This window comes from Haliaeetus albicilla, chromosome 17 (genome assembly GCF_947461875.1).
Source record: "Haliaeetus albicilla chromosome 17, bHalAlb1.1, whole genome shotgun sequence".
NCBI lineage: Eukaryota > Metazoa > Chordata > Aves > Accipitriformes > Accipitridae > Haliaeetus > Haliaeetus albicilla.
The window spans coordinates 26106909-26119908 of NC_091499.1; the positions used below are offsets into that span (position 1 = coordinate 26106909).

The 13000-nt window shown below is 36.7% G+C and overlaps 1 protein-coding gene across 2 annotated transcripts in view; it reads right to left on the reverse strand.

Moving 5' to 3' along the window:
- The window catches only part of GOPC (golgi associated PDZ and coiled-coil motif containing), a 28025-nt gene that overhangs the window by 13895 nt on the left and 1130 nt on the right, over positions 1-13000 (reverse strand). For both annotated transcript variants that reach the window (XM_069805113.1, XM_069805114.1), the window contains exon 2: positions 90-254. In XM_069805113.1, coding sequence (XP_069661214.1) covers positions 90-254 — 165 coding nt within the window. The remainder of the gene's footprint in view (positions 1-89; positions 255-13000) is intronic.

The following is a 13000-nucleotide window of genomic DNA, read 5'->3' on the forward strand; positions in this document are numbered from 1 at the left end:
AAACAGCTTATTCGCACCTTCCAAGGAAGAACTTCTGCCAGGAGAGGGAAAAGTATAATATAATTCTCCATTCAAGCCACCATACTCACCAGTTTTGCCTTAATAGCCCCAGAATCAACACTCTGACCGGTTTTGGCATGTAGCTGAAGTTGAACAGCATGAAGTTGCAAAAGCTGATCATGCACTTCCTTTTCCAATACTGCTTTCTCTGCCTGTGTTTCTGTCAGTTCAGACTTCAAATCAACTAACTGTGCCTGTGAAGATATAATCCATCATAGTAATTAGAGCAACGATTAAATGGGGTCATCAGAACTGTGATACATATATACATCACTTTCTGGTACATATATGCCATACACATTGTAATACAGGTAAGAGTACAGGCTGTCACAAGTTCCTCCATAGCCCAACTTAAGCACAGGATCATTTGCAGGCTTTTCTCCCCAACTGCTACAAAATTCCTTCATCCACAGACCCAGCATCAAACAACCATACTGCTGAAAGTAACAATAGCTGAGTTTTTCTTCATGCAGACAATGGCATGTGATGCTGATGTCCACTCCAAAACAGGACAATGGCATTAAACCTATGTAGGATTTACAACCATAGCAATGGAAATAAAATTTAAAACTTTAAGATTACTAAATCTTATTAAAAAAAATTGATCAAAGTAAAATGAGAATTATTAATGGAACGCTGAAATCAAATAACCCAATTTACACTTGGTCTGTTATCAACAGCTTAACTGAAATAGTAAACGAGGTGGGCAAAGCAGAAGCCATAAATTAACATGCCCCTAAAATGCCTTTGTAGAAACCCACGAATAGTTATTAACTCTTAAAAAAGTTGTTTTGAAACATTTAAAATACAGTTTACATGTAGTGTTTATATCTGGAATAAAAGAACAAGTTCTAACATGTTTACCAAGTTACTTGTTATCCTTAAGTTCAAGTAGCATTTTATAAGAAAAGCTACATTTATATAAGCTTTAAAGCTAGTATTTGCCCAAAGATTATGATCTCTGGGGATTTTTAGGTAAATTCCCGGAGTATATTTTTGCTTCCAAAAATTTGGAAATAAAGAGCAAAATGGAAAAGCCACTAATTTTTTTAAAAAATCCTCTTATATTAAAGCAGGGTATTTTAGATATTTTAACAACATTATACTAACGTCCAAATTCACAGTGAATATCAAGTTGCAAGCCAGTGCTCACCCCATTCAACTACATAAATCACTGCTTTAAAATGTCTGTATCAGTTTTTTTTTTTAAAAAAAAAAGAAGGCAGGAAGGATTTGGCTATCAGTGGGGAGTACTTACTAGGTCTAACTTTAGGTACATAATTTAGATGGACAGTCTCCTTAAGCTTCCAACATAATTCAGACATAAGTAGGCTCTTCCAGAGGTGATTCAGAGCATCTAAATTAGACCGCCATTTGATGAGATGGGTCAAGCCAATCTCCAGCTTGGTGCTGCCAAGAAGAATGATCTCCCTTCCTGCCCCTTGGCTATGCCCCCTGGCCCCACATCTCCGGGACTGGAGGGTGGGAGATGCCCTGCCCACGAGCTCTGCTGATTTCAGACTGGACTCCCCAGAAGAGAGCAGAACCACCTCTCCCTGTCCGCTTAGATGGAGCCTCAACGGATCAGGTTAGCATTTACTTTTTGTTGAAGAATGGGGCTGCATGCATTTCCACCTTCCAACTGCCAGAATGACAAAAAACTTCAATAATTGTAAACCCTCACAGAACTCTAAAGCAGAAATTGCCTTCTACAGTAAGATGATACTTAAAATACTATAAAGCCATACAATTTTAGAGAAATGGGTTACTTACAAAACCGCATTGTTCTCCCCAGTGACTAGCCACTGCTAAATTCTCTCTGCTATGGATTATCCACCCTCAAACAAAAGCAGACCCACCTCAACTAAAGTAGCAAAAGAAAATACCACCAGCGTAAGAGGTGATGGTATGGTACAGAGCAGATAACTAAGACCTTAATAATGAACGCACAGTTTGACCCAGTCACAGTTTCACATAATTTACAACAGTATTACTTCTACTTTATTATTATTTGTTATTATTATTATTATAATAAAATGTATAATGATATTACTTTTACTTTAAAAAAAGACCACTAATGTCTTCCTCCTTTCAAACAGGTAATAACAGCTAACATACTGACTTTTATTGCTCTTTTATATACATACACACACACAAAACCTCAACATTCTAATTCAAAATGCCTGGAGAAGCAGAAAGTGGCAGAACAGATAAACTACACCAGTTTAATACTATCCAGCCTCACCTAGTAAAGAATGACATATAAGGAACAGAACAGAGTTCTGGCAAAAAAAAAAAGTTATTTCACTGTGCAAATTACAAAGCAGTGAGAATGATGGCTACCAGTTTTGCAACATGAATGATGCTCCAAAGGGATCACAAACAGACTGTCAAACTCAATTAATAACAAAAATAAACAAACAAAAGTACTCTGCATATGACCTAGGATTTAAATTCATATCCTGCTGTATTAATAAAGAGAGCAAAATAAGAAATGGTATGAGTGCACATCATGGAAGTAATCTGTTTACACATTATGAAAAGTCATAAATCTATCCCCAGGAACAGATGCGGATACAAGAGTCACACCAAAAAGCACACACAGTAAGCTGGTTTCAAATCTTGTGATCTACTTCTGTGAAGGCTGACAAATCTTTACAGTCTTTCACAGAAGTTCTGCCTTTCTCAGCTTGGCCAGCTCACTTAATCCTCCTTTATAGTACTCTTACTAGCACTATTTTTTATCCACATTCCCTCACTTTGTTACAAAGGAATCATATGGAAAGACTACTGGAAGTTCAACAGTTCTACATTCAGTATTGGAAGGTACTCAGTAAAAACCAGAGAGGGGGCAGAGACAGCAGAGGAAATGACGAGCACAAACAAGACCTATCGGTACGGCCATTCCTTCCGAGAGCACCATTCACTGCATGAGGCAGGGGTTCTATAAAAAAAGACAGTGCCAGATGATATAATGCTTCAATTTGCATAAGCACAATGAGGATAAATTAATGTTGCACAAGCAACTGTACCAATCCTTTAATCGGCAGCTTTTTGGATGTACTCTTCAACAAGACTGTTGAAGGAGAGTTGTCAAGTATTTTGAAGATCACCTGCAATTGCTATAGAATTTGTGGCGAAGCCAGTTGGGGCAGAATTAACAAACACCCACTCACAGGAGACCATTGAGCTTCAGGGTTAGGAGAGATTAGGAAGAGCCACCAACAACAAATAGAGAACAGAAACTTCACTGGGGAGCAATAAGGGGCAGAGGTTGAAGAGAAGGTAGTATGTTTACTTTTAACCTCCTTTAACAGTAACTTGGTGATTCAGTCACTTGCTGATTCAGCCAAAAGAGGAACTCTTCTGTATTTAGGACAGCATACAACTGTGCAGATTAGCAATTATCGCGCATTAGCAAGTATCACACTGCAAAGTAACACCTTAGTTTCTCCCTGCTAACTCATTTGTGAGTCTATGCCCCAGGCAACACACAGTTAGTAGCAGGACTGGACTGTGGCTCATGGAAGTATAATTGAATCATGAAAACTTACATCTAGCCCTAGATTAATCAAGCAGATAGGACACCAGAGAGACAGAATTTGCACAGCTCTTTTTGCCTTTTATTCTGACACATGTTGGCAGGGTCAGTGCCTTTTTGAGATATGTTCATTTGTCTCTGACTTACTGAAGTCTCGGACACTTTTCTCAGACCAAGATCCATAACTGGAATTCAGTGCCAATGGCAATGGGAAGTGCCTGGTCTGGGCCTTACAATGGAAGCCAAAACTTACTGAAATCAACCAGAAAATAACCAAATTTTTTCTTTATTAAAGAAAGTCAGGCCTCTTGTTTCAATGCTTCACTTTTCCCACCTCTCTTGTCATGGGCAACGATCGCTAACTTTTCCTGAAGTGTTCTGAGAAATGCCTCAGTTCAACACTGGCTGCTGAGAGCTCTGAGAAGTTACGCGAGTCAGCATGGAAAAGACTCCAAAAAAAAAAACCAACCAGCATTACTGACAGAATCACTTCTTTTTCTAAAGTACCTCATTCAAGCTTGTTCTCCAATTTATCAGTAATTATCAGACACATCACTGTTAATTTCTTTGTGTTTACTGTCCCAATTACAATCCATACACTGTCAATTATACAAGACATACTTCTTGGTTTCTTACTTTTTTTTCCTCCTTGCTGTTCTGAATAAAAAACCAAACCAACCTGAAGACCGACCTGATCTGTCTGGGGTGGGGGGAGAAAAGGTAATTCCAGAAGTCTGTTTCTTCTCTTCTTCCACAAAGTACCAGTAAACGCATGCTATTTCACAAAGATCTACTGCTTCAGATTATCACCACATTGGTCTATAATCAAGCTACTTATAAACTCTAAATAAAAGTCTACAATTTGAGTAAACTGCAGATCTTTGTCAAATTAATCAAATAGTAAAACTCAGTATTTATCTTCCAAATAATCCAACACAGTGATGATACCAGAAGAAGTTTTGAAAGGCTGAGTATTTATTCAATTTTGGGGCATATTTTGCCATTTACCAGGTACTTTGTATTTCACAGAGATCTTACAACTATCAAAATTAAAACCAAGTTTCAACTGAAATAACTCAAGAATTTATAAATTACTGGTTTTTTTTCAATAGGAGATAAAGGAAAATAAATCATGGCATTAAGCAACAGACAAATACTTATCCCACAGAGCATTCAAAAATATTATGGCAAAAATAAAAATAAGTCCCTAGGGAAAACAGTCCAGATATAATGTCCTTCTATTTTTAATCAACAGTTCTTATTTCCTGTTCAAGAAGTTATGAGTTATCAGAAAGTTGTGTTTGTTATAAAAGATCTTATGCTAAATATGTATTTTAAGCTGGCAATATAATAAACCGTCAGCTTAAATGCTGAGATTGACTGCATTTACAATCATGGAGTTCTTAAAGTCTTAACTAGTGTTTTTCATCAGGAGCCTTAGAACAAAATAGTATCATTGAGGTCTCTTCCAATTATTTTATATCATATCATGTAATTTTTTTCATATGATGGTCTGAACTCTCAGAAAAAAATATTCATTCATCCACCTGTACATTTTTCATAGAGAAGTGAGCATTAGAATAACTAACCAAAAATCATTTATTTCTATAAGATCTCAGAGCCATACTCAAAGATCCTATGCCAAATTGCACATAGTAAAGACTAAAATTGTGGACCTTGCCCTGAACAACTTGCAATGTAAATACACAAATGAAATGATGAATAAATGTACCATGAAAGAGAAGTACAAACACAGAGGTATTTGTGTATAGAACTGCACAACAGGAAGCAGACAGATGGCATGCTAAAACCACAAGTTACCACTTCTCATAACCATCACTGTTTGAATGAGGCATTAGAAGATGGCAATATTGTGACCTCTGAGATCTAAAGCATCAAAGGGAGGACACAGAGACTGAGAAAACTTGCAAAAGTGGGATGACGGTGACTAACGTACAATGTTGACAGGAAGCAATCTACTTCTCACTACTGAAAGGGAAAACAGCTGCGGCGGGGTGGGGGGCAAACAGAGATGGCATCATCAGATAAAATAATGACAATGTTTTCAGCTTTGGGAAAAGCTTTTTTGTTTTCTGAGCTATCAGTCCAATAATTTCTGCAGTACGGACAAGAGTTTTATTTGAGCCAATAGATATGGAAAAAATACCTAAGACTTACCCATTGCCCAAACATGAGGACTCAAAATAGAGCCGAACTGAATTGGAAAGCTAGGTCATAGGTCTGAATAATCCTAGGACAAGGCAGTGGCATTATTCACCACACCAAATAAAAATGAGAGGAAGACCTGAATTCCCTCAACATCAAAGTGTAATGAATGCTTTTTGAGGGTTGTAATGATGCACTTTCCGGTATATCAATTCCTAGCTCAGAAGAAGACTAAGCATAATGGACATATTAGAAAACACACAGACTTTTCAGCAAAGGAAAGCTAGATACATAGAAAAATATCCATTGTATTACCAGCCTCCAGTGACTAAAAGTCATAAGCCAAGCACTCATCAAATGCCTTTAAAATAGCAAATATTCTTTAAAGATTTTTTTTCATTTTCCTTTCATTTCAGGCCTTTAGGGTACATCTAATTCACTTGCATACCAAGACTTCTAAACTCATAAAGGTCTGAAAACTGTCTTTTTTAAATGAAAGATGATTTTTTTCCACCATATCATCTCTAGATGCCAGCAGCTAGGACTTCAAGAAACATCAAACACAAGCAGACTACCAATTAAAAAAACAAAACAAAACAAGAAAAACCCCAAACAAAAAAAACCCATCACAAAACCTGGTAACATTTCATCATTTCTATCTTAGTTTCCTAAACAAGGCAGTCTAGTACCATCATTTTTATCAGGATGTGTTATTTGTCCCTATTTCACCTTCCCTCCCTGCTGATTTGAACTTAATCCATTTTCAAGATTCAAACAAATCCATTAGAGGGGTAAAGGTGTGTATGATTAAAGTTCCTACAACAGACAAGTTTTGCGCAAAACAGCTGCTCAGTAGGAAAGAGTGATGGATTAGTGCCCTCACGGAGGGAAACGTGGGGAGAGTCAGACCTTAGCTAGTTTGTTTAATCCACCCAGAGACAAGAGCAAACGGCGCGATGGCTAGGCACCCAGTTCTGAGCTAGTGACTGTGCTGCTGCCCCTTGTCCAGCCCACTAACCAAAACCGTAGGTAGATGACAAAGCAAAGGATGCTGTGGTGTGGAAACCCAACAGATCATGGAAGAGAACTGGGGGTGCCTGAATCAGAAGGTCTTAGCGACTCGAGAAAGTGCTCGACATTTGCATTAGGACAAATCATTCCCCACAAATCAGTAGGAAGTGAGATTTCCAAGATCCATTGATTCTGTTTCCAATAAAACACCTCCGGTATATATCTTTTTAATAGCTAATTCTACAAGAGAGGTCCCTATGAATCTTGCCATGGGATCAAACCAAAATTCATAGCCAAATAAAGTATATGACATGTTTTGACTACTTCAGCAGTGTGTCCTCACGTAATTTATGCTAGACTCCAGAAAGTTTACCAACATGTGCTTATGTATTTAAACATTCACTCCTGACTGGGACTATTAACCTTCTGATGTAAAGGCTGAAGGATCTAAGATCACACAACAGAGCAGGCTACAATGCTGCAATTACCCTGTGGCTTCTGCCCCAGTATATAGACAAAAGCGCAATGTAAATATCAAGATACAACACTAGCTTATTTGCTTAACTTTATATTTTGGGGGCATTTTTTTAAAGACAGAAATGTTGCTTAAAGGCAAAAGTAGGTTAAACCCCCCCCCCCCCAATTATGCCTTACAAACAATGAACTCATTATTGCTAAGTGTTCCCATAACATTACACAACTGCAAGATAGAAAACAATTTTTCAGGACATGACAGCTGTTAGCTCCTACAGCCTGAGGCCGAAACATACTCACAGACACCAGATACACAAGTGGTGTTGGTTCAACAACAAAAAAGCCTGTCGTGCACAGTTATGAACCACGCAGCCCACACACTAGTAAGTTTTCACGGGGACCCCTAACTTTGTCATCAGCCCCTAGATGTGAAGTATCTGAAACTCTTAAGTATTCTGTTTCTCTAATTGCTGGAAGAAAGGATTGTCTCTGTTATCTCACCAGTGTCACTTCACCACTTTGACTACGGCTCTCCAAAAGACAAGAACACTCTATCCTTCCTCAGTCTTCACTATTTGATTCTTCCTGCCTATTAAGCAGCATTTGCTGCAATTTCTCACAGAACCCTATTAAGTTTAATGGACTGGTTTGAATGAGAAATCATGAAACAGATCAGAGCCCTATTAATCTCACTGTGCTCCTTGCAAAACTAAACAATGTGACAGCACTGTACAAAATGTGAGTTTCTGAATAAATTATGCACTTGGGAACCATCATTTTTGTTGATAAAAAAGCCCCCGATTTCAACACAACCAAAGAATGCTTACCACTTGCCAATGATGAAAATTACTAGCCTGTTTCAAGAAATTATTTTAAAAGATTGTACTTACGAATTTTTAAATGAAATTAAAAGCCTTTATTTCATCATTATCGTGACCTCAAAACTGACATATGTGACTTAAGCTTTTAGTTAAAACTTTAAATTTCACAAAATGATCTTTATCATGTGGCTAATAACATGAACGGCAAAATTTATGACTACTGACTCCCTAAGTAAACACTACAGTAGTGTAGCTATATAAGTAGACTTAGTAAAAATGCAGCATATGAAACTGAACACACAAATTAATCATAAATTAATTTAGTCCAGCTTTAATATGTCCCATACAGAATACAAAGTACGAGACATCTACAAATTAATTGCTCCATTTCTCAGATTCCATTCTAGTCCTGACAAAACATTCAGACGACTGGTCAGCAAATTAAAAGGATGCAAAACAACATACATACTTTATCTTCTCTGCTGAAGACCATTCTGGATATGTAATTATTTGCACAATTTTCCTCCCAATGATTAAAAAATAACCTAATAATAATACATTTTAAGCATCTTAAAAGTTTGGTTTCCATTTACATAAATGGATACATCAACCAATGTTTATATGCCAGCCACTGATCTTTTTCATCTCTATCATTAAAATACCTGTTACTGCAGCAACATATTATCATTTTCACTTTGCTTTACATACTGTTTCTTGCCACTGTTTTACTTTGTATTTGACTGTATCATTCTGTTTGCACCTACTTCAGAAGCACAAACTACATTTTTTTTTTTAAATCACTGCTTGTACGCTGCTGCCAGTGTCAAATTTCTGTCTGCCTCATAAAGATTTTTTTTTCAGGTTGCCCATGCTTCTAGTTGTTTATTAAGAAGACACAAATCCATTTTTAGAAGTCATATTGGTAGTTTTATTATTGCCATTATTTTGAAAGTCATACTAGCTATGCAACATAAGAAATATAAACTCAAGTACTGGTTCCCTATCACTTACTCTTTGGCAACTCCCAACAGATGAGACAGAGAAAAGGAAAACATTTCACTACATGCTGACTGAAACTAAAGTAAGATAGTTAAACTCATATAGAATTCCAGAGCTTCTGATACAGGAAAATATGAATTAAGTAGAGGTGACCCCTTTAAAAAGGGTGTAATTATTGTGAGAGAAGTTATATGTATCAAACTAATGACAATTTAGTACAGAAGCCAACTGGAAAATCTCTGCCAACCTGTACTTCCACTTCCCGAATATCTGAAAACTGCTCACAATTTAAGATATAAAATTAGCTGGATCAAATCTCATTCAACTGATTTTCCAAAAAAACACATTTTATCTTGTACCAACAGATTTCTATTCCAGAAGAGAAGTGGTATTCCAAGTTAAAAGTGTAATTAATAAAATAACATCTCAGTAAATACTGGAAATTTTTATGACATTTGAAAAAATTAAACAATTTGCTTTTCTTATGAAGCTATTGCAACTATGCTCCCAGTTTTATAGACACGTCTGTCATGGGGCAAAGAAACATCTTGGTCTTCAACAGGTGCATTTCTCACTACAAGGCAAAGGAGAGAGGGGAAAAAATCCACACAGACCCTTGTAAGAAGATGTATGGACCTACCTTGGTTTAAAAAGTACTGCTGAACAACAAAGCAGGACTACAGTTCTGCAGCGTGCTCCATACGATGGACTTGCACACTATATGAAAAGTCACCATGCACATAAAGCCACCTACATTTAGGTTTTTTGGTTTCAGTTTGTTTGGTTGTTTTTTTAATAGGGATCTTCAGATTACCTACATAATACTACAAATGCTTTAGCTGATACAGTAACAAGTTACTTACAGAAGAATTCAGCTTATAGGAACATGTTCCTCTAAACCTGCTGATTCCAAGTTCATCAAGGACGTAAAACTACATAAGCGATTAACTTCTGAGACGTCTACTTAAATGATCTCCTTAACTTTAGCATGTACATTGGCTTAACACAACTGCCAAGACACAGAGCATGCTCTACCAGACATTCCTTTCTAGCTTGTTCATTTAAAACTACAGAATCAGACGGGCAGTCAAAGTGCCAGAGTCAAAGTCAAGCTCAGTTTTCACTGGCACATTGACCTACTTCTTTTACCCCTACAAAACTGCAATATACAGAACTTTATTTTTTAAAATGGACATTTAGACAATGTCACAGTCAGCATCATGTAATTTCTTCACCTCTAGTGATAGTCAAACAGGAAAAACAAATCCTACGAACTTCCTCTCAATTAAAAAAATCTATTGACATCTCACACACTGACTGCCAGCCTGCATCTGCTGATTTATTATGCTTTCTGGGACAGAGCATCACAAAAAATCTCCTTTAAAATGGCTGTCCTCTCCTTTTGTTCTAACAGCCCAAGGTCCTTACTGTCCTCCATCAAGATACACTTCTTCATTTGTTCATACTGAAGTGAAGCTGATCTCAGAAAAGACCGTGGCTTCTATCACCTAGCGGTTTTTTTCCTCTTTGATAAGCTACTTAATTCAACTCCGTCCTACTGTGACCAGCAGGAAAAATACAAAAACAAATCCTCCTCCCCTTTTGTTTAATTAGTTTAATTTAGGATTGCAAGTGTTATTAGCGCAGTAGCATGTTTATAACGTTTCACCACCCTAAAGCACAAGTAAATTTATCTGCACTGTGCCTCTGCATGCCTCCAGGTTCCTTCTAAAAATCACTTACCCCTGAATTGCTAACTCCCTCTTTGGAAACTACCATCTTCCTGGAATACTTTTTTCACTATTCAGAAACATCCCTCATACAATATTTTACCTAGACTCATGTCTCTAGCAGTAGGTATACACCAATGATGCCAAAACATTTTTTGCACCAAAGTCCTACAGCAGGAGCTTCCATTCACCGAACCAACTAAGCTGTGCCTCTTAAAAGCAACTGTATCAATCAGAGAATGCATAATAAGGTGATAAAGTTGATATCAAGTCCGAACCGCATTTCTTTATTCTTGTCTGTAATATTATAATAAGACCCCTCACTTCTGGTCAAGGAAATGGAACCCACAAACAACAGAATTATATTCATCATTTTTATCATCAATTTGATTTTCCTTTAGGAAATAAGATCACTCATGCAGTAAGACAACAGCAGGCAAACGTAGCTGCAGGAGTAAAGTCTTAGCTTTTAACAGCCACTGACACATTCAGTCAAAGTATTATTTTAATCCAAATAAAGGCATATTTCTGAAGATGGATTTAATTTATTGGCTTGAATAAGTGTTTGTACTTAGGTAAACTATGAGTAATGACACTTTTATGAATGTGATGAAAGCTTTGCATTAAAAAGTACAAGCATGATAAAGTTACAGTTGTGAGCTATTAAGAAATTACTGCAATTTTTAAAGTTATATGAATACAGTACCCTGCATTATTAAAAAAAAGTAAATCCACTGGTCACATCCTAAACTCCTCAGTAACTTCTTTCAAAACATGTAACTGTACCCTTCATTTTGGATCCTGAGGCTTTTGGCTAGACATCTGTGCACTTAAAAAGACAAGACACTCATTCTCAACAGAGCAGCTCCATCTTTTGGAGATTTTAAATGGCAGTTTTCATTTCAAGTTTATGACTCCAATAATAATGAGGTCCTAAAATTAACAACCTTCAAGACAATACTATAACCTTCTAAAGGTCTATTTGAAAGATAAAAACTCTTTTATAGGTATGAGGCCTAATACTGGTATCAGTAATAAAAATATTTCACAAAGTAAAAGACTTCTTATTCAATTCCAAAGCACTCACTCTAGATTCTCAGTATCATTTTTATCAAACAATTACTTCATGCACCTAGACATACACAATAATTGTACTGTTACAACTACTAACTGTGCTCCTTCAACTCATTTGAGATTGAGGCACAGATATTCAGTTACTTAGGTGCCCCTGATGATTTTAATTAGATACCAAAATATCTTTCAGGATCCGAGTTTTATCATTTCCTTTCAAAATATTTAAGCTTGAAACAGCTTTTCAAAGAAATATTTACCAAGCACCAACTCATTCTCTTAAAATAACCTGAAAACTCATCTGTTTTACAAGTCTGTACACAACACCCACCGTCCCCGTGTAATACACAGTAAATACTGATTTGTCTACTATAAACTCATAAATCTTATTTTACTACGCCTATACCATTAACCCTACTGCATAGGTTGATAGTATAGATACATACCCAATACTAAAATGTATATGATAGCATAGCAATATAAACACAAAGAATACCATAAACATCACTCCAGTGAGTATTCTGGTGAAATAAGGACTGCAATGAAAAAAGCTCCTAGTTTAATGAGGTCTTTGTTCTACTCTGAAATATCCTGTTCCTCTGTTAAACTCTATGGATTATTTTGCACAACATCATCTTCGTACCAGGAAGAAACCTGATTAAAACCAAAGCCAATTTACTTACTTCACTTCCTGCTGCAAGGCAGACCTCCAGAGGAGCAGGTTACTGTTTGAAAACTCTTAAATTCCTTTATTATAACAAGTATAACACAAAGTACTGAAAGAACTGAATTCTGTGGTTTACGTGTCTACTGAAGCTCTTACAAAACACATATCTTCATGGTTTTGAAGAAGTTTTTCCCCTCACTCCCATATATTTAAAAGTTAGTGGAACACACAATACAACACTAAGAAGCATGGCCTGCAAGAGATACTGAAGAAATTGGAGGGTTTTAGCCCAGGGAAAATCTAACTGAGGGAAGACACATCCAACAGTCTTCTAATATGTAACAGGCAGACAAGAGGGCAGTTAACATCCCCACCTCCTAAGGAGAAGACAAATGACATCACCTACTAAACCAAAGATGACTCAGGTTGGACAGTTATAAAATGACCATAAAGTTTGCCA